The sequence below is a fragment of the Pistacia vera genome, unplaced genomic scaffold, assembly GCF_008641045.1.
Source record: "Pistacia vera cultivar Batoury unplaced genomic scaffold, PisVer_v2 Contig130, whole genome shotgun sequence".
NCBI lineage: Eukaryota > Viridiplantae > Streptophyta > Magnoliopsida > Sapindales > Anacardiaceae > Pistacia > Pistacia vera.
In genome coordinates, this window is record NW_022195358.1 from 212500 (window position 1) to 229564 (window position 17065).

The 17065-nt window shown below is 34.8% G+C and overlaps 3 protein-coding genes across 4 annotated transcripts; all 3 read left to right on the forward strand.

The window, feature by feature from the left end:
• The first annotated feature begins 4807 nt into the window (after positions 1 to 4807).
• On the forward strand, positions 4808 to 7347 carry LOC116122030 (F-box protein At2g27310-like). 2 transcript variants are annotated; one of them, XM_031407938.1, is made up of 2 exons: positions 4808 to 4922; positions 6079 to 7347. In XM_031407938.1, exon 2 carries the CDS (start codon positions 6085 to 6087, stop codon positions 7210 to 7212), a length of 1128 nt encoding a protein of 375 aa, XP_031263798.1. In that variant the 5' UTR covers positions 4808 to 4922; positions 6079 to 6084; the 3' UTR covers positions 7213 to 7347. The 2 variants fall into 2 exon arrangements, with proteins under 2 accessions (XP_031263798.1, XP_031263799.1); XM_031407939.1 differs by having other exon boundaries at positions 4810 to 4922; positions 6056 to 7347.
• Positions 7348 to 9315: 1968 nt separating this feature from the next.
• LOC116121997 (F-box protein At2g27310-like) lies at positions 9316 to 10122 on the forward strand. The gene has a single exon (XM_031407903.1). The coding sequence runs from the start codon at positions 9316 to 9318 to the stop codon at positions 9985 to 9987; it is 672 nt and encodes a 223-aa protein (XP_031263763.1). The 3' UTR covers positions 9988 to 10122.
• Positions 10123 to 12947: 2825 nt separating this feature from the next.
• Positions 12948 to 16899, forward strand: LOC116122017 (protein trichome birefringence-like 11). Its single transcript, XM_031407923.1, has 4 exons — positions 12948 to 13942; positions 14428 to 14817; positions 15671 to 15829; positions 16147 to 16899. Exons 1-4 carry the CDS (start codon positions 13497 to 13499, stop codon positions 16520 to 16522), a joined length of 1371 nt encoding a protein of 456 aa, XP_031263783.1. The 5' UTR covers positions 12948 to 13496; the 3' UTR covers positions 16523 to 16899.
• The last annotated feature ends 166 nt before the right edge of the window (positions 16900 to 17065 follow it).

Consider the following 17065-nt stretch of genomic DNA (forward strand, 5'->3'; position numbering starts at 1 on the left):
AATACCTCGCTAATTGGAGGTAGAGGTTTTCTGCCTATTATTCTTCCCCTCACTTCATCATACTCAACATCGAGTCTAGCAAGAAATTTGTAAATTCAAAAGTCTTCCTCTTCTTTCTCATTGTGGTTGCAGTCCTCTGTGGATTTCCATTCATAATCACTGAACATATCAAGATCTTGCCATAGTTGTTTCAGTGTGTTGAAGTATTTGGTGACGTTATCATCTCCTTGCTGGATTTCACCAAGTTTCAAAATCAAGCCATAAACTTGGGACTGATTACCCATATCAGAATACATTTGGTTAACGTTGTCCTAGAGTTCCTTCATCGTTGGATAACTCACAAAAAAATTGGAGCAAATGTCTTCATTCATGGAATTCACAAGCCACGTTATTACCATGGAGTTTTCAGCATCCCAGGTAGCATATGTCAGGTCCTCCTTTGGTAGTGCCTCTTATCTCCAGTCAGATAACCCATTTTCCCCGCGCCCCCAAATATACAAGTGCACAGATTGGGACCAACACACAAAGTTGTCGTCATTCAAGCGGATGGTTGTGATCTAGAGAGAGTGTAATTCGGTATTGGAGGCTTGGGTGGCAGTGGTTTTTGACTAGTTTCCAGAAGAACTAACTTCAGAAGAGGTGTCAGCCATGGTAAACAAAGGAGACGTAGGTGGAATAAGACTTGAAGGTTTTTTTTCTTTTTCTTTTAGAAAGAGTCAAAGATCAAATTCCTTCCTCTGATACCATAGTAAAAAAATAGTATTTTTTAGTAGGAATTTTTTACATTTCTTTTCTTCATCAATAAGCTGTACATGTTTCCTATTTATAGGAGAATTCAAGCCATAAAATTAGGAACTAATTTGCCTAGAAATAATTAGCCTAATTTACAACAATCAATTAGCTTAATTACTAGAAATAATTAGTCTAATTTACATAAACTAATTAGCCTAATTTAAAGGAACAAATCTTCTATTTTCCAACAGATAAATATTTTATTCCATCTTAAACTCTTAATATAACATAGCATATATATTTTTTGTAATATACAGATAATTATTACTGTGTAGATTGTAGAGTCAACTCTCTATGGAAATTAGAAAATTTTTAACTTATTACAATGAAATTTATTCTTATTTATAAATAACTATCATAAGTTAAAACTAAATTTGTTATAACTATATAAAAATTATTCTTGTATAGAGTATTACACTACTATTATAAAGAGATTTTATTGTATTTAATAAAAAATAATTAATAAAAAAAAAAAAAAAGTGAACGAAAAGGATCATAGGATGGTTTTGGACCAGCCCAAAAGCAAATTAGGGTAGATTAAAAAGGGGCCTGTATCAAATTCAAAATTCAAACGGGGAGGTCTATGTTTTATTTTTTGTAACCTTTTATAAAAAAATTATTTCACCGAAGTTAATAAATTAAATAAATTTAGGGTGAGTGAAGCTTGCGGTTGCGGATAAAGATGAAGAAAGCGTTGACGGTGCTCGGGGCCCTAGCGTTAGGGTGGCTTGCAATTGAGATAGCTTTTAAGCCGTTTCTGGACAAGGCTCGAGCCGCCATGGACAAATCAGATCCTGCTCGTGATCCCGACGACGACGTCGTTGAAGACGACAAGAAGTCTTCCTCTTCCTCCTCCGATGCCGATGTCGATTCTTCGGATGAGAAACCTTCCTATGAGAAGCCTTCTGATGCTTAAGGTCATATTTAAATATTATTATATTTCTAGGTATTTGCTTTAACTACTGTTAAGTACAGTTTATGTATTAGAAGTTGAATTTCTACTGTTATGATTATTAGTTTTTCAGTTCAATTTTTATCACCTCGCCATAGCTCAAACCAATTTCAATCAGAAATTATGCATGGTTTTAATTTTAAGAAAACAGAAATCAAAATAAAATGAAGGGAATTCCAACTTCTTAATGAACTTTGTATGTCAGGAGAGCTGAAAGCTTCTTAATTTAACTTAAATTTAAATATCATTAGAAATTGCATTGGTCTCAACTACAGTGAGATGATTTTTATTTAGTGGCAGTTCCAACCACGTATTGGTACGCCACTGCCATCAATTGATATGACGATGTCGTTTTCGATCAGCAACCGCCACGCCACGCCACCACCTCCACTTTGCTCGGTGGACCAATTACCCAAATGCCCCAAAACTCCACCAACCTCCGTCAAAATTCAGTAATAAAAATCTGTTAACCATTTTTACCATCCAATATTTAAAAAATCCTGCTCCATTGTTGTTAGGTCAACTAAAGCTTTCTGTTCTTGTTTACTTTTAGTCACTAAAAATCAAACCATACCAAGCTATTGCTATTTCATTATTTGACCAACTTAATTATTGTTCTAAGGTCACTTTCTTCACTTCATGCCCAAGGAATGTCAATTATTTTTCTTCTAGTTCTAGATGTGCTATGAGTTTTATTTATCCATGTGCTTCTCTTCACCTACACCATTTATAATGGAAAAATATCAGTAGACCATTATTTGGGTAGAAAAAGTCGGTTACTCTTTTTTTTTTTCTTTTTTTTTTTTGGTAATCAGGCGTTCGGGTAAATTTAAGAGTACTTCAATTAATCTCTAAAGTTCATTGAACACCGTACAAACCCAAATGATCAAGTAAGTAATAGGTAATCTCAAGATTTAAACTCAGGACCCCTTGAGTTCAAGTCGTTTACGTTTCCAAATAATTAAAGACGGACGTGAGTGTTTTCAAATAATTAAAGACGAACGTGTCTTAAATTGGTGCATACATGAGAAACAAACCCACAATTGCATTGTACATATATTATTCTTTTTTCCTATGACTTTATATGATCAATGCTAAATGTTTTCTAATAGCATTAAATCTCATTTATTACGACAACATTGCAGTTGTGTATTTTTGTCACTATAAAAACTGAAACAAGAGACAGCTATCCCTTATTCATACTTGTAGCAACCTATTCTTTCTGATCGGCCTCTAACATGCCACGTGTACATTAAAATTGATAGATTTGGACTATAATTGGCTCCTTAATACAATTATATTCTACAGTGACAGCCTGACAGCTAGGGGTGTTAAAAAACGGTTAACCGAACCGGTTAATCGTTTTTTTGAATCGAACCGGTTTTTCAGTTTAAAAAAATTCCCAAACTGAAACCGAACCAGTTTAGAGGGAAAACCGGTTTTTTGGTTAACCGAAAAACCGGTTAACCGCTTTTTTTAAAGCGGTTAATCGGTTTTGAACCGGTTTTCATTTTTTTTTATAAAACTTATTTTTTTTTATTTTTTCCTAAATTAAATTGTAAATATAAATAATACATATCCAAATAAAAATTAGACACTCATATATATCCATTGACCACTACTAAATATTATTATTTTTTATTTAATATATAATATATAATATTATTATTTTTTATTTAATATATAATATTTATTTTTATTTAATATATAATATATATATTTATTTATTTTTTTTGTAAAACCGGTTCAAAAAACCGGTTTCGGTTAACCACTTTTTATTTTTTCCCGAACCGTTAACCGAACCGAAAATTCGGTTTTTTGAATTTTTCGAACTGTAACCGAACCGTTTTTTCGGTTAACCGGTTTTTCGGTTCGGTTCGGTTTTTGTATTTTTTTGAACACCCCTACTGACAGCCAACTATTAGGCCTTCTAAATTTCCAAAAGATGCAATTACAATATTACCCCTTGAGGTTTGATAAAAATAAATAAATATATATACACACACAAATTTTTCTTGTAAATTTGAGAAATTAATGTCATCACTGAATCACTCTCTGTTCTCTAATGGAGATTGAATGTAACGATACAACAGTCTATTACTTTTATGTAAGATAAATGTAACAATATCAAAACGATTGAGTGTTTGATTAAAAATAATAAGGTTTATTAGAAACATTTTGCTTACTCCTTACATTGTTACATTTAATAGAATGAGGCATTACATCATTTAGAGGAGACCAACATTAATTTTATAAAACTTAAGATGGGGCAACATAATAAAACCTTTTCGGGACAATGAAAATAAAGCTCTATCTTTACATGTATTACTCGTCATCTCTTACAACGACCCTTCAAATTATCATCAACTTAAGATGTTCGTTTCGGCAATTGCATTAAAACTTTAAAGTGCATCAATGAGTATTACTCGTCCTCTCTTACAACGACCCTTCAAATTATCATCAACTTAAGATGCTCGTTTCGGCAATTGCATTAAAACTTTAAAGTGCATCAATGAGTATTACTCGTCCTCTCTTACAACGACCCTTCAAATTATCTTATAAAAACTTTTTTATATAAATTAACATGATATTTGATGATAAAACCGATAAATATTAAGTAACCATTTAACTTAAAAACTTAATATTTTTTTAACCAAAGTAAATATTGATTTTGCCACAATACTTTTATAAAGTTTGTAAACCAGAGCCCTATTGTTGCCCATTTACAAAATCAATAGTTGATTATTAAAAATTGATGAAAGATTAAGACTCTAGATTTAAGTGTTTCTTCTTTCTTTCTTTCTTTCTTTCTTGTAATCCTCGAAATTTTGTCAACATCATATGATAAAATAAGATGGTTATTAGATGATGAACAATGAAATGAAACGAACCTAACTTTGATTAGTTTATAAAATTAATGAAAATAGGGTCCACTCCATTTCAATGTACATCCCGTGACTGGAAAATCACTGGACAATAATCACCCCATCAAAAATATCATTTATCAATACGGACATGACACAACACCCTTATTTAGTATATACTATTATACCGTACCTTAAATAAAATAAAACTAATCAAAACCCACCCACAAGACCTTACTTCAAAATCTTGTCTGGAAGTTTCGGATTCTCGCCTTCTGATCCATCTGGGTTCTCTTCTTTTGTTGATTTATGAGGTCAGTTCACTTGGGTTTATCGTTATTTGTTGCTGCTCTGCTGATGGGTTTGGTTTGATTTTGTTCGTTGTTTGATGTTTTGGAATTTGTGTGAGTTTTTGTTGAGTTCTGAATTGGAATCATTTGTTTTTGTTGATTGATCTGTAATGGTGGAGACTTTATTTTGTGAATTTGTGTTGTTTTATTCATTATATTTTAAGAGTTCGCCACTGATGTAGTTTTTTAAGTCTTTGAAACAGCTGGCAGTCTTTGCCTTTGCCGACATGGTACTGGAATTGGAACCTTTTTTCTGTTATCAAACTTTATGTCCATGTCCTAGTTATAGGCTTTTGTAAATCAGTTTGCCTTAAATTGATTCGAACCACTTGAAATTTGACCAGCTGAGGTTCTTTTTTCACTTTTATTTATCAGAGATTCATGTTGGATGAGTGGAAGAATTCTTCTTCTTAGTGTATTGCTTCATCAATGGCTAAAAACCATTTTTAATTCTCTTGAACCATGTCTATATGAATGCCTTCAGTTTGCGTCCCTTGCTACTTAGTTTGGTGCTGTCGATGGTTTAAAATTTACAAATCATTATCGGTGGGAATTGAGCTGAGTTAAGCAAACGTTGCTTCAATGCCCTGTGTTGTGTTAGCTTGAAAGAGTTTGGGACGAGCTCTTCGTGGTATGTTTTAGTTGTTTATCTAAAAGGATTCAGCTTCAATTTGTTCTCTTGAGGAATTTCAATTGTATGATGGTCTTTCCACTTTGATGAGTATGCATGTCTTGGGGAGGAGGTGGTGTCCGAAATGGTGTGGTATGTTTGGTAATTGAGAAACATATCCTTGAAATTAGCCCGCTCAATGGGGTTCTGGTATCTTTTTTTCTCTCATCTGTCACTCGTTGAGATGGAGGAGATGCAGAGTTTTGTTTAATTTAAGAGGGGTTAATGCAGACCTTTCACTAATAACATTAAAATAATATGTTTTTGCTGAATTCATTGTCAGAAGACATGTTTTTGATTGATTAGCGTCCTTGATATTGTTTGTGATTTGCTTTCATTATTTTTATAAATAAGTTCTGTGATTATTGGGAGAGCTTGTGATGAGCTTTTATTGGTATATTATGTATTAACATCATATTTTTCATAGTTATTTTTTTCTCTGTCGATCAGAGGTCAATGGCTATGTCGGTTGCACCAGTTGAGAGTTTGGCATCACTGAGCAGCGATCTCTTTTATGACATACTGAGGCGTCTTGATGGCCCAACTTTGGCCAGTGCAGCATGTTCCTGTGCCGCCTTTTGTTCCATATCAAAAGAGGAGAAATTATGGGAGAACGTATGTTCTTCTATGTGGCCTTCAACCAGCAGGGAGGATGTCAAAAATTTAATATCTTCTATTGGGGGGTTTAGAAAGTTCTATGCAGATTGTTTTCCCCTTATTGTTAACAAGGAGGTTACAGAATACCATTGGAATAAATATCTTGAGTACCCAGAAGAGTGGACTGAAGCGGAATACTATGGTGATATGGATGAATTCGAAAATATTTCACCATCAGATTTTGTTTCTGTTGTAGATATCAGATATAAAGATAAACCAGTATGTTCAAAAGTCCTGTGGGGCATTCCTAATGCTAATGGATTCAACGGTTGGTTCTATAACTGCCCATTCCGGATCGATCTTCTTACCTTTGCAACTAGAGATGATGACTCTGATAGTGAAGTTACTCTTTCGGTTTCTGATGGTCTTCCTCCTATTTCCTCGATGGAAAAAGAAAGGAAAGATGGGAAGCTATGGAAAGAGCTTTGTGATGGACTCCGGCTTAGTTGGATTGTTGTAAACAAAAAGATAAAGCAAGCTGCTAATCTTTCTAGCTGGAGTCCTCTTGGTGGGCAAAGGCATTGGCCGACAGACAAGGATTTCGTGATACGCTTTGGATCTGTTCTTCCCGCCAAAGACATTCTTCCATGTCAAGTTGTGGAATGCATCCTAATTATGAAGTTCAGAGTCATCCGTACTGAAGGAGAGGGTGTTCAAACAACCCTCAAGTTAACAGAGTTGAGCATGCAGTTGGAAGATATGGAAGGTGCTCATGTTAATGGAAGAAACAGTTTGCTCATTCTCAAGGAAGCCCTGAGCTGCTGTCGGAGCAAAAACTACAGTGAAGTTCTGGAGTCGTGTCACTTGTACTCAAAAGTGCAAAGCGAGTTTAAAGAGGAGAAGATGAGGAATGAAAGCAGGTTAGACAGACTCTGTATCTTGAGTGGCATAGCTGCATTCATCTCTTTCTGCTACTACATTTTGTAAATGAATGTGCTCTCTTTTCTTTTTAACACATAGCTGAGAATGGTCTAACAAACTTTTACCATTTTGTACTCTTTTGATGTATAATTCAATTTTGCTTCAACTAATAAAAGTTTTACTTGTTTGACCTGAAAACTTATCAATAAGCTCTGCTGTATATTTTGTTTCATATTAATAATAGTTACAGAAGCTATGGTTTTTCCGGATTAGGTAATGAATGTTTTCTGGATCAATCTATTAAGATTTGGATAAGAAACTCTACTTTGGTGGATCAGTGACCTGGGTATCATTCTAATGCTTGTACATTGTATCATTTAATATCATGTAAAATTACCATCAAACATTGTATTGTATGATTTAGTACTACACGGTTGAACAACTTTTGAAACCCCCGTGTCCCGACCTTAGTGATTAGTATTAGACTATAAAGTTAGAACATTAAAACCAACAATGGGTTGGCTGAGTGGTAAAGGTTTGGGGCTCAGGGGTTTGCTCCCTCTGTGGTCTTATGTTTGAATCACAAAAACGGGTGTTAATATTGTTGGCCACAGGCTGTAGGGCTTGCTATGTTTCGGAAGCTTTGTTCGGGGTCGAGGGACTAGTCAAAATGTACGTAAGCTGACCTGAACACCCTCGGTAACCAAAAAAAAGAAAAAATGTTATAACATTAACTTTATAAGTGTAACATTACTCGGTTTATCTGAGGACTATCTCTTTTGTAATCTTTTCAGGTTCTGTATGATAGTTTTCACTGTTGAGGTAGCCACCATGAAGTAGCAAAGATTACAGTAGATGAGATTATTGCTCCACTATGTGGATAATATCTCTGATGATATTTTGGCTGTTGGCCTGCTGAGCAATTTGGACATAGTGGACTGGCCCAACTATATTACCATCTAAAGGCCCAAGTTTCTGTTTATGAATTCCTTTTGTGACTCTTTTTATAACTAATACTAAAATATAACCCAATATTGTGATACTATTTACCCAAAAGAGAAATTCAAAACACTTTGTTTTCTCAGTTATTAACTATTACATCAAAATATATTTTTTTTATTTTTTTATAATTGCAACTGCAAAATCAACTTTTTAATGTTTAGTTGAATAGGAAATATAATAAAACAATAATTAGAAAAATGTTGTTCAAACAAAGAAAACAAGAATCCCACATAAGGAAAAAAAGAAAAATAAGCACAGTGAAGTCTGTTTGGTAAGTGAGAAAATCAAAATCAGTGTAGAAAGTTGTGAAGATTAGTAATTGGAAGGAAGAAAGCTTTTTTTTGCTGACCAGACACTTTGTTAACATTCCATCTTGTTTTTAATTGAGTTATGAGATGATTACATTACTGGATTTGAGCATTAGAAAATTGTCAGATTGGAACCACGTCTCAAGTGCTCTGACTGAAACTAATTTAGAGTAAACGACTTTTTCCTACCCAAGGTTTGCCTTAATAACACTTTTCCATCTAAAAAATTTCAAAATATAACTTTTTCACCCAAAGTTTATATTTCGTTAATACTCAAAATACACTTCACTTTCTCAGCTGTCATTTGACAAGTTATTAGGAGCCAGGATAAGAGGGTTTTTGTAGAATGGAGACAGGTGGATCGAATGATGGTGAGCAAATGAATATTCGCCGTCGGAATCAGTCGAAAATAAGCTAAGAAGAAGAAACCCTAACTTTGCGGTGGTCGATAATTGACGAGAAATCAAGTGTCAAAGTAAAAGACGTTTTGTAGAAAAGAGACTGAAGGTTTAAATGGTGATGACAGAGAGTATTTTTGCTGTCGGAATCAACTTTGGGTAATAAGAGAATATTAATTTTAGGTGGGAAAATGATATCTTACAACTTTTTTGGTGGGAAAATGTCGTCTACTCGCTAATTTAGTATAATATTTCACTTACGTTAAAAGAATAACTTAAGCCTTTAAATACTAAAAAATAACCCCTTAAATTTAATAATCGTTATCATTACTTGGTCATGTATTCATAATTAACACTACTACTACGAATGTAATCATATAATATATTTGAAAAATCCGATATCCGTACACGTGGCAGCATAATTTGCGGCACTTGACTATATTGATGGCTTTAGCTTTCAAATGTTGCATCAAAATCAGCCAAAAAATAAAAAAAAACGGATCGATCTTCTTACCTTTGCAACTAGAGATGATGACTCTGATAGTGAAGTTACTCTTTCGGTTTCTGATGGTCTTCCTCCTATTTCCTCGATGGAAAAAGAAAGGAAAGATGGGAAGCTATGGAAAGAGCTTTGTGATGGACTCCGGCTTAGTTGGATTGTTGTAAACAAAAAGATAAAGCAAGCTGCTAATCTTTCTAGCTGGAGTCCTCTTGGTGGGCAAAGGCATTGGCCGACAGACAAGGATTTCGTGATACGCTTTGGAGCTGTTCTTCCTGCCAAAGACATTCTTCCATGTCAAGTTGTGGAATGCATCCTAATTATGAAGTTCAGAGTCATCCGTACCGAAGGAGAGGGTGTTCAAACAACCCTCAAGTTAACAGAGTTGAGCATGCAGTTGGAAGATATGGAAGGTGCTCATGTTAATGGAAGAAACAGTTTGCTCATTCTCAAGGAAGCCCTGAGCTGCTGTCGGAGCAAAAACTACAGTGAAGTTCTGGAGTCGTGTCACTTGTACTCAAAAGTGCAAAGCGAGTTAAAAGAGGAGAAGATGAGGAATGAAAGCAGGTTAGACAGACTCTGTATCTTGAGTGGCATAGCTGCATTCATCTCTTTCTGCTACTACATTTTGTAAATGAATGTGCTCTCTTTTCTTTTTAACACATAGCTGAGAATGGTCTAACAAACTTTTACCATTTTGTACTCTTTTGATGTATAATTCAATTTTGCTTCAACTAATAAAAGTTTTACTTGTTTGACCTGAAAACTTATCAATAAGCTCTGCTGTATATTTTGTTTCATATTAATAATAGTTACAGAAGCTATGGTTTTTCCGGATTAGGTAATGAATGTTTTCTGGATCAATCTATTAAGATTTGGATAAGAAACTCTACTTTGGTGGATCAGTGACCTGGGTATCATTCTAATGCTTGTACATTGTATCATTTAATATCATGTAAAATTACCATCAAACATTGTATTGTATGATTTAGTACTACACGGTTGAACAACTTTTGAAACCCCCGTGTCCCGACCTTAGTGATTAGTATTAGACTATAAAGTTAGAACATTAAAACCAACAATGGGTTGGCTGAGTGGTAAAGGTTTGGGGCTCAGGGGTTTGCTCCCTCTGTGGTCTTATGTTTGAATCACAAAAACGGGTGTTAATATTGTTGGCCACAGGCTGTAGGGCTTGCTATGTTTCGGAAGCTTTGTTCGGGGTCGAGGGACTAGTCAAAATGTACGTAAGCTGACCTGAACACCCTCGGTAACCAAAAAAAAGAAAAAATGTTATAACATTAACTTTATAAGTGTAACATTACTCGGTTTATCTGAGGACTATCTCTTTTGTAATCTTTTCAGGTTCTGTATGATAGTTTTCACTGTTGAGGTAGCCACCATGAAGTAGCAAAGATTACAGTAGATGAGATTATTGCTCCACTATGTGGTTAATATCTCTGATGATATTTTGGCTGTTGGCCTGCTGAGCAATTTGGACATAGTGGACTGGCCCAACTATATTACCATCTAAAGGCCCAAGTTTCTGTTTATGAATTCCTTTTGTGACTCTTTTTATAACTAATACTAAAATATAACCCAATATTGTGATACTATTTACCCAAAAAAGAAATTCAAAACACTTTGTTTTCTCAGTTATTAACTATTACATCAAAATATATTTTTTTTATTTTTTTATAATTGCAACTGCAAAATTAACTTTTTAATGTTTAGTTGAATAGGAAATATAATAAAACAATAATTAGAAAAATGTTGTTCAAACAAAGAAAACAAGAATCCCACATAAGGAAAAAAAGAAAAATAAGCACAGTGAAGTCTGTTTGGTAAGTGAGAAAATCAAAATCAGTGTAGAAAGTTGTGAAGATTAGTAATTGGAAGGAAGAAAGCTTTTTTTTGCTGACCAGACACTTTGTTAACATTCCATCTTGTTTTTAATTGAGTTATGAGATGATTACATTACTGGATTTGAGCATTAGAAAATTGTCAGATTGGAACCACGTCTCAAGTGCTCTGACTGAAACTAATTTAGAGTAAACGACTTTTTCCTACCCAAGGTTTGCCTTAATAACACTTTTCCATCTAAAAAATTTCAAAATATAACTTTTTCACCCAAAGTTTATATTTCGTTAATACTCAAAATACACTTCACTTTCTCAGCTGTCATTTGACAAGTTATTAGGAGCCAGGATAAGAGGGTTTTTGTAGAATGGAGACAGGTGGATCGAATGATGGTGAGCAAATGAATATTCGCCGTCGGAATCAGTCGAAAATAAGCTAAGAAGAAGAAACCCTAACTTTGCGGTGGTCGATAATTGACGAGAAATCAGATGCTAAAGTGAGAGGCGTTTTGTAGAGAAGAGACTGAAGGTTTAAATGGTGATGACAGAGAGTATTTTTGCTGTCGGAATCAACTTTGGGTAATAAGAGAATATTAATTTTAGGTGGGAAAATGATATCTTACAACTTTTTTGGTGGGAAAATGTCGTCTACTCGCTAATTTAGTATAATATTTCACTTACGTTAAAAGAATAACTTAAGCCTTTAAATACTAAAAAATAACCCCTTAAATTTAATAATCGTTATCATTACTTGGTCATATATTCATAATTAACACTACTACTAGGAATGTAATCATATAATATATTTGAAAAATCCGATATCCGTACACGTGGCAGCATAATTTGCGGCACTTGACTATATCGATTGCTTTAGCTTTCAAATGTTGCATCAAAATCAAATAATATGAAAAAAAACTCATTTTCAATCGCTGGCTCTCAATCAAAATTGGACGGTGGATGTTTCATGTTTGCATCAGCCTCTCATGTTATTGTCAACACCAAATTTTGTAGTGGGAAGCATGTGGGAAGCACTACAAGTTCGTCTAGTCAAATTGGCCTGATTTTATATTATGTTGACATTTAAAAACACAAAAACAAATACAAAAACTAGACTGAACCTTCACGTTTGGAAGAATTTGTTCATGTCGGTTATAATATAAATGGGAATATGGGATTCAAATTCAATGAAATTCTAAGTGTCATGATGTCAACACGTACATTCCACTGTAAAAACAAAAATCAAATTACATCAAACCGCCAAACCCTTGTAATCTTATCTAATCTAATTCTTTTTTTAATCTTGGTTTTGAGCGATAGAATCATCGAATAAAACTTTGTTGAATGAGAAGATTATCCTCTCTTATAAATTAGTAAGTTTGAACATGTTTATTCAGTGTAAGACGTTAACGGAGAAAATTGATGGTTTTAATTTTTCATTTGTTAGTCAAACACTCAATTCAACTGGAATTAACTTTTATATCATAAGGTCTTGTTGAACAAGAGGATGAATCCTCTGTCTAATCGGTGTAGACTCCAGCAAAGTTCGATCTAAACCTGTCGAATAATCGAAAACTATTCAAACTTTCATTATGGTATGTTGAAGGAGGATAGTGGCGATGTGTGTTGGCAAGTTGGAACAGTTAAAATTAGATTCTACTTTCATACCCTACCTGTAATTAATAATTATTAGAATGTCCCTGTGCAGTATATTTGTCATTGTCAGAGCCCTCTCCGTTTTGCTCCACGACCCAGTTGGTTTTCTTGTTTAACTGTTTTCTATTCTTTTTAGATTCTAAATGCCTCTCTTTTTACCTTCAAATTTTGTTATTCATCATCATCTTCTATTAGATCCAATAAATTCTTACTTTACATTGATTACTTCACTTCACTAACTACACTTTCAATCTCTCTTTCTTCTTCCATTCATCCATCTTTTGAAACTTCCTTCAAAGAAGAAGACAGTTACTTTATGTTGCTTTCAGTAAATTTGTGTACTCTGTTTTCTTCTTATCCTCTAATCACTTCTCTTACTCCTGTCACTCAACTGCTATCTCTTTTCTGACTTCACGGATTTAATGCTTCTCGGGGTTTATTATTTCATTTGTCTTTTTGGTTATCTTGTTCTTCTTCTTCTTTCTCAGCCAACTAACAAAAATCAAACGCAATGATTTTGGATTTCTCAATATAACCCATCATGTTTTTGCCATTAATGCTTTGTATCTGAGTCCCCACCTTTCCATCTTTTCAATTTTTTTTTTTTTTTTTTAATTCTCTTGAGGGTAAAGCAATGAGTAAGAGCACATCTCCACAGGGCGGAGACACAATGACCCACTTGGATTTCTTCAAAAAATTCAAGCGGTTCAATCCTCTTGAGCCTTCTCTTGCCATTCTTGGCTTCATCTTTGTGGCTGCTCTCTTCATTGGCTGTTTCTTTTACTTGGATTACCAGACTGTCACTCGGGAGGCTTCTTGGCTGGGATTAATCGGCCCATTTTCTTCGTCAGAAGTAGCAGCCGCAGCATCCTTTGACAAGGAACGGCCGGGATTTCTTGATGAAGGTGGTGAAGGGTGTGATTTGTTTGATGGTAACTGGGTTTGGGATGATAATTATCCTCTGTATCAAAGCACGGACTGTTTTTTCATTGATGAAGGGTTTCGTTGTTTAGAAAATGGTAGACCTGATAATTTCTTCACCAAGTGGCGTTGGCAGCCTAAAGATTGCAACATGCCCAGGTTTCTTTTTAAAAATCTTTTGTTGTTATATGTTTGGTTTATTTTGGTTGCATAAAAGGGATAGAATCCAGAATTATAAATAGAAAAGGTTAGTCTCAGGCCTTCTGTTTGGTATTTACTTATAGTTTAGGTTAAATTAGGCAAGTCAAGTTCTCTTAGATTTATGTTTTGTTGCTGGTGGTAGAAAAAAAAAAGTTTAATTTTTCTGCAGTTATGTTGAGCTTTCTTTCTGGGGTGATTTCTCATTCTTCTTGTTTTCTTCTGCTGATAGATGTCTTGGTCAATGTCTATAATTACTGCTAATTATTAATATGATTATTTTTCTAGTGTTGATGAAATTTGGTTTCATGTTGTGATAATTTTAATATATTTTTATCAACCTCACGGTTTTTACTATCGGAGCTTTTTAATTTAATTGTTTCGTGATTCTGAATTTTGTTGTCGAGGTATCCGGTTTGGTCATCTCTCTTCTGTCTTGTGAGCAGATTTGATGCAAGGAACATGCTGGAAGAGCTCCGAAATCGCCGACTAGTTTTTGTTGGTGATTCAGTCGGGCGGAACCAGTGGGAGTCCCTGCTTTGCATGCTTGCGTCTGTTGTTTCCAACAAGTCTTCTATCTATGAGGTGAATGGGGAACCAATTACGAAGCACAGAGGGTTTTTGGTGTTCAGGTTCAAGGACTACAACTGCACAGTTGAATACTATAGGGCTCCATTTCTAGTGTTTCAGGGTCGGCCTTCAGCTGGAGCTCCAAAAGAGGTGAAGATGACTTTGAAAGTAGATCAATTGGACTGGACTTCTGGTCAGTGGAGAGATGCAGACATTCTGGTTTTTAACACTGGGCACTGGTGGAATATTGAGAAGACTATAAAACAGTATAAATATTCTATCTCATAACTCTTTTCTTTTGCTTTGTGTTTCTTTCCTCGCCCCCTAAGAGTTGGTGTCTTTTTTATATTAGATGTTTACATTCTGATAATTGCAGCAACAACAATGTGAAAATATCAAGGAATGAATCTCATGACTGTGTGCTTCACTAGTATTTTGAAAGTTGAAGATGGAGGTCAAGTTTGGGGTAGTTAGCTATTTGATCAGTTATAGGATTAAGACCTTAAGTTGGTAGTTTAGGAAGATGAATAAAAATATGGAGCATTCTTTTGTTGGCGTAGATGTGATTTCACATTCTTTGTTACTTTAGACTCTATTTTACCGTAAAATAACATGCATATTTATTTCCATAAAATTACAGCATTACTTGGTCATATATTAATGTCATTTTACCATAATTATATTTGAAATAGAGTACTTGAAATATGGTAATCTCTGACATCAGAGTCTAATTAATATAGGGATAGTTATGAGACTTTGTGGCTTGATGACTGATTAAGGGAAAAGATCAAGAACATGTATCGCTGCATGGTTAAAGTAAGGTGTTATTTTGGTGCTTTGCTGCAGTTGTTTAGAGGTGGTAGTAAATTTCATGAAATAACCATGACTTATACAACTGAAAAACTAAAAGGCCATCAAGGGTGTGAACAAAAACGATATAAGAGGATATGTTTGGTTGTTCGTTCCTCAGAACTTTTAAAAACTGAAAGACAGAAACTGATGGCCCTTGGTGTGCAGGAATTTCTTATCACTTCTTGATGAACGAAGTTAATGTTATTCTTTCTAAAAAAATAAAGTCAATAGATGATACCTGATCTTTTGATTCCTATTATTTGTTAGGGGTTGTTACTTTGAAGAAGGGGCAAAAGTGAATATGGAGATGAGTGTTGAAACTGCATTTCAGAGATCCATTGAGACATTGATTGACTGGATTGGTTGTCAAGTAAATATGAGCAAGACCCAAGTTCTCTTTCGAACTTTTGCTCCGGTGCATTTCAGGTTCACCTCGTCTTCTATTTGCTTATTTATTATAATTTGTCCAGATACATCTGCACTTGAGGTTAAAAATACATTTATGTACAATTACTTGCACGTAAACTTACTCTCCAAGTTATATTTATTCTCCTTCTCGACGATTGTGAGGGTGTGGCAACCTCAATGCAACCCTTGATTCTTTCTTATAAAATTGTTGAGCCAAGTATAAATTGAGTATCAGCTACAACTTCTGTAGTGTAGTATTAGTCTTGATTGTGCATCGAATATGATTATCTTGTTAAGACATGGTTGAGCACTAATACACTAGCTGGATGTAACAGAAACGGCGAGTGGAATTCTGGCGGCAGCTGTCACTTGGAAAAGCTCCCTGACTTGGGGCCATTACCGACTTCACTTGGATCACATTTTGAAATAGTAGCCAGTGTGTTGTTAAAGCACTTGAATGAGTCCCAAGCGAAGAACTTGGATTTATTGAATGTGACAAGCATGTCATCTCGAAGGAAAGATGGCCATGCCTCCCTGTACTATTTAGGACCCAAGATTGGTCCAGCACCTCTCCACCGACAAGACTGCAGCCATTGGTGCTTGCCCGGTGTACCGGATTCATGGAATGAACTTCTTTATGCACTGTTTCTGAAGCGGGAAAGTTTTCATGTTCAAAATTCAACAGAACATACTCAACCTCTTCATTCATGATGTTACAGAACTCTTTTAAGTTTTAGGAAACTAGCACATAGTTGGCGCAAAATTATCTGTAAAGCTTCGGTAATGGCTTCTACCTCACCTCATCCATTGATCAATCAAAGTTTACCCACATAGATTTACCTGAAACAAATCATCGTTGTTAGGATTCGCAAGCGGATTCTAGGCTGCTGGTTCCGAATTCTTGGGATAGTTTAAAGGGGTTGGTCTTGGAGAGTGGAGACATAAACACATTAATTCTGCATACTGTATAATCTTAGGAAAGAGCATGATCAAAGGGATTTTGCCAGTCCTTGATATAGTCATCTTGTAATTTCTATGTACATGGAAAATTCTGGATATATTCAATACAAAATTTTTACTTTTCTTTTCCAGGCATTTGGTACAAACTTTCACTTCAGTGATGATCTTCAAAGCGAGTATAGAGTTTACTTTCCCCCAATCCTTCGTCACTAGTTCCTCATGCTTACCCGGTGACTCTTTCTTCATTGCAACCGAAATCATCTTAATTGAGTCCCACGTGGCTAAGGAACGGTT